We start from the raw sequence: 5,346 nt of genomic DNA, 5'->3' as shown, positions 1-5,346 counted from the left end.
ACAAAGTCTTAAAGATTTCTCCATGCAAATCAAGAGCGGAACCAAGATAACGACACAAAGACAAAGTCTTAAAGATTTCTCCATGCAAATCAAGATTGGAACCAAGATAACAACACAAACACGTAACGACACCAAGTTATTATGATAGGAAACACCGAATCTTGAATTCATATTCATGATTTTACGTTCATAACTAATCAAGAAAGGTCGTCAAGAAACAATTCACACTCGGGTATTTATCTAACATCCCGGAAACAACTCGTTTATAGTATTTAAAGTTAAGAAACCAGGCTAGTTATGAAGATAAATGAACATCGCACACAAAAGTAACACGGAGATACACCATAAAAATGGTGAAAGTACCATTAGAACATCAATGGGATATCAAGAAAAGCAGCAAATTCATGGCGAATGATATGGGTATCTCAGAAAATCTTATATTTGGGGTGTTTAAGGTCTTATAAACGGTTTCCTTGTGAATATAAGTGAATATAGAACACCAAAAGTAACATCAAGACATACACTTACGGTGAATATACGATGAATAACTGCATATTTCTCCATGGATTTGAAGAATCATGTACGAATTTTGAAAGAAAACAGATGAATAATATATTTCAAGATCAAGAAAAGCAAGTGAATTCATGGCGAACGACGTGGGCATCTCAGAAAATCGTATACTTGGGGTGTTTGTCTTATAAACAGTTTATTTGCGAAGATAAGCGAACATAGAACATGAAAGCAGCATGAAGATATACCCTAAAAATGGTGAAAATAACATCAGAACATCATGGGATATCAAGAAACGCAACGAATTCAGTGTGAACGATATGAGTATCTCAGAAAATCTTATACTTAAGTCTTATAAACGGTTTATTTGCAAGGATTAGTGAACACACAACACAAAAGTAACATAAACTTATGATGAATGCAATGAATATGTGATGAATACATGATGAATAACTGCATATTTCTCCATGATTTTAAAGAATCAATTACTGATTTTGGAAAAAAAACAGATGAATAACATGTTCCAAGATCAAAATCCTCCTTCTGGTGGTCCAAATCTCTCTGGTTTTTAAGAATTCATTGACATCAAATTCCATGTGAATACATTAAAAAAAACCTATTTCAAACGACTCCAAAACCAAAAACATGTCACCAATAAATCACAAATAAAAGGAAAACAACAATCAAAACCAAGACCCAAATAATCGTATTGAAATCTTCACAAGAATCAAAATGCTAAAAAAAAAGAAGAAAAAAATTCGAAGTTTCTCACCTTGCTAATCTTTGGTACCACAGACCTAAGCATGTAAAGCCTATCATTCAGCTTCTTCCTCCGTCGTCTTTCCGCCATCAAATTCTTCGCCGGCAACCCTTTTTTCTTCCCTTTCCGATCATCTCCGCCACCGCCGGTGATTGTACTGTTGCCATTGGAAGTACTCCCACCACCGATTTTAACTCCATTTTCTTCAAATTTATAATCAGTGTTTTCAGTGAAGTCATCTGAATCGTAATTCAGACCAGACCCATCAAAACTCATGTTTTCAACATCTTCCCAGCTTCCATTACTTCTCTTCCTTTTATTCTCATTGATAATTCCTTCATCTAAAACCCCCAAATCACCTCCACCGTTATTTGTATCGCTTGAATTCCTTCTCGCTCGTTTTTGAAACAAAGTTGGTTGTGCTCCAGTTGAACCCAAATTCTCCAAAGGTTTAAGAAACGATGACGATCCGTACCCGTTTCCAGCGGGTTGAGGCAAATGGGTCGTTGAAAAATGGACATCGGAGCTTAAATTCGAAATACCCATTTGGTTATGAGAACCCAATTCACCAAATTCAGGTAAATCTTCATTTCCAGTGTTGATAGCGAGAAAACCTGCTTCAATATCGAAGCTCGAATCTAGAGGGTTGTCAGAAACGGTGTTTAAAAATGAGGAAATTGTGGGTTTTGGAGGCATGAAAAATTGGGCGTGATTTGGATCCAAATTTTGGAAAAGTGAAACGGAATTAGGGGAACAAGATGATGAACCTTCAACCGACCGTAAAATTAGATTCTGTGGAGAAAAAGGGAGGTTATTTTCATGGTGATTATGCTGCGTCAAGTACCAATTGTTGTCGTTGTTTTCTTCAATTTCAAGCATCGATTTGAAGGAAGTTAGAGAATTGACTCCAATTTCATCTCCTCCATTGTTGCCATTAATGGTGGTGGTGGTGTTAATTTGGTTCTCTCTCTGGTCCGCCATCCAAACACTAATGTTATCTTCTGATAACATGTTGGTGGGTTTAGAACCTAGAGCATGAAAAAGGGATAAAATGGTGGGTTTTAGAGAGAGAGAGAGGGGGAAGTAGAAGAAGAAGAAGATGGAGTTGCAGAAGGAAAAGGGAAATGGCTTTTTTAGCAGAAGATTTGTTTGGAGGCAAAAAAAGATAGATACGGACGTTACGTTTGGGATGTGATGATGATGATGATTACAAAAAAACATAGCGTGGGTATTTTCGTAATTTTGYAATTGTACAACATTTTATGCATAACGTACAATCATTTGTTTGTTACTACAAGATTCTTTTGTTTTTATTAGGTGGCTCTTGTGGATTCAAAATCAAAAAACATTTCTTACATATATTTTTAAGGGTAAATTGTATGAAAAGTTAAAAATTATTTTTTATGCATAAAGTACTGTTTATTGATGTATATTACTTAAAATTTAAGATTATAAGTAAATTGTACGTAAATACAACTTATTAAAGATTCATGTTTGAATTCGTCTAACTAACTTCTGGATAAACATAATCAAATAGAGGATAAACATTTCATTTTAGATATAAAAAAAACTAAAATATAATTATGATAGTTTTAACAAAATATAATCATTATCTTTATAAAAAATTATATTATTAAACCAAAAATTAAAAAATGAAGTAAATAAATACACAAAAAGAGAAATTTTAAATAGTTATTTTGATACTAATATCAATAATTTTTTTATTTTTTATAATATCTTCATATTTATATTTTATTTATAAATAAAAACATTATTGTTTTCTCAAAACTACGTAAAATTGTATTATAACATCGACTAAGACAAAAAAAAATGAAACACTAAAATCGAGATGTATCTCGCTGTATTGTGCAAGTATCATTCTAGTATACTTTTAAAACTTCAATTTTGATACTTAAAATGTAAAGTTTTAAATATTTAAGTATTTGGGTAACTGATTGAAGACTAATTTTAGATTAAAAAAATTCATGTCACTAACCATGTCAGTAAATAATATTGAGTTGGGTATCACATCACTCGCAACATCAGCATGATAATCGGTTAATGTTTCAACCGCTTACCCGGATACTTAAATGTTTAAAATTGTACATCTTAGATACCAAAATAGAAGTTTTAGAAATACATTACCCAAAATATGAATCAAGTTAAAAGCACGTTACTTTTTTATTTAATTTGCACTTTTTTTAATTGGAAACTAGTAGAAATTAATTATTTTTAGGGATTAAATTTATGTTTTAATTATTCCTTTTTGAAAATTTTAGAATATTACTACCTTATTTTCACCAACTTGTGGAGGTGTTACTTGCGAATTTGGGTGAAAAGTGAATATTTTTCGATTTTCATCCACTTATGCAGATGTTATTTACGGACTTGGGTGAAAAGTAATTTTTTTGCTTTTTGTCTTTTAGCTACCTCTGTAAGTTACAGATGTGTCACCTGCGAAGGTAGTGATATTTTGTAAATAACCGAAAAGAAATGACTGAGGTGAATTTGGTCCCTGAATGATTGTTTCCCCTAATTTCCCTTTTTTAAATTTTAGTTACGGTGAGAACCTATTTTTTTGTGTTTTCTCTTTCTACGTCACTTCCAACTCATCAAATTAAAATCTTACAGAAAAGTATATAATGTCAGTTCTTATAAGAATCTTTTTGTGGGTCCTACTTATTTTTTCAAGATCAATAGTTATTATATATTTATAAATAAGTATCAAATATTTAATCTGAAATATATATATATATATATATATATATATATATATAAACTTGTAAATTGTCATTTCACACCAATTTCAAGATAAAAACCAAAGTTATTGTACAAGAACTAAAAAGGGGCGAGGTTCTTATAATCATTCATGTTTTTTTTTTGTTTTTTTTTGTATAAAAACACTGATTCTAACCTTACATTTTATGTAAAATGTCATTTTATTAGTTTTTTTAATTGAGTTAATATATGATAAAAAATACTGTTGAAAAAAATACATAGGACTAACAAAAAAAGGTTCTTGTAAGTATTTAAGCTAGATGAAATTATGGGGGTGTGTGGTTAGAGGTAATAAGCAGTAATCAATGAGAATGAAAATACAAGAAACTGTTTGATATTATATAATATAATGAACTCATTCCTTCAAGAAGCCCAAATTTTCATTCCAGATTAAACTTGGTGGAATGAAAATTCATTTCCATTTTCATTTCCTGTCATTTCCATTTCCATTTCCATTTCCAGCATGAACCAAACAGCCTCTATATATTTAATATTTATATAAAAATATATTGTTACAAATTAATTTGAAAAATAAATTAATTATTGGTTGTAAACATGGTTTAAATTTAAATTTAAATTTAAATAAAAATAAAAACAACATTTTTACACCTTGGCAGACAGGATATGTATGTGTACACATACATCTCATTTCTTTTAAACCCTATTTTTAAATAAAATATATTGGATTTATTTTAATTGATTTACAAAAATATAAAAATATTATTTCTATTTTAATTATTGTATTTTGATGATTATTTTTGTTTAAAAAAATTTAGCAAGTGATTCTATTTTTAAATAAAATATATTCAATATGTTATTTGGTTTTACAAAATATAAAAATATTATTTTTATTTTTATTATTGTATTTTAATGATTATTTTTATTAAAAAAATTAGCTAGTGAAATTTAAATAAATTATAAAATTATAAAATATTAACGTAATGTATGATAATTATAAGTTAACTTATTTTTGAATTTATTTTATTTAAATATCTTAATTATTTATTATTATTAATCAACATGTTTTTATTAAACTATTCAATTATTAATTACATTTTTTTTGAAAATTATTAATAAGATATTTAATTAATAATTATTTATGGAAAAGTAATAATAAAATATTTAATATTAATTAATATTTTGAAAAATTGTTAATAAAATACTTTTTAAAAGATTTAGTTATTAATATCATTAATTAGTTTGAATAGTTTTTAAAATTTATAATGATTTTATAAAATCCGTTGTAATCCTTAACATTCAATGGTCGTGTATCTCATGATGAGAAACTTCGTAACGCC

At 28.5% G+C, this 5,346-nt stretch overlaps 1 protein-coding gene across 1 annotated transcript in view; it reads right to left on the bottom strand.

The window, feature by feature from the left end:
• LOC112511851 (transcription factor SCREAM2-like) overlaps positions 1-2,376 on the bottom strand; it is a 5,346-nt gene extending 2,970 nt beyond the window's left edge. The window contains exon 1 of the mRNA XM_025117667.1: positions 1,283-2,376. Within this exon, the coding sequence (XP_024973435.1) occupies positions 1,283-2,281 (999 nt within the window). The 5' untranslated portion in view covers positions 2,282-2,376. The remainder of the gene's footprint in view (positions 1-1,282) is intronic.
• Positions 2,377-5,346: the final 2,970 nt, after the last annotated feature.

This window comes from Cynara cardunculus (assembly GCF_001531365.2).
Source record: "Cynara cardunculus var. scolymus isolate 2C chromosome LG 4, CcrdV1, whole genome shotgun sequence".
Classification (NCBI taxonomy): Eukaryota; Viridiplantae; Streptophyta; class Magnoliopsida; order Asterales; family Asteraceae; genus Cynara; species Cynara cardunculus.
This window is presented reverse-complemented; position numbering and strand designations above follow the sequence as displayed.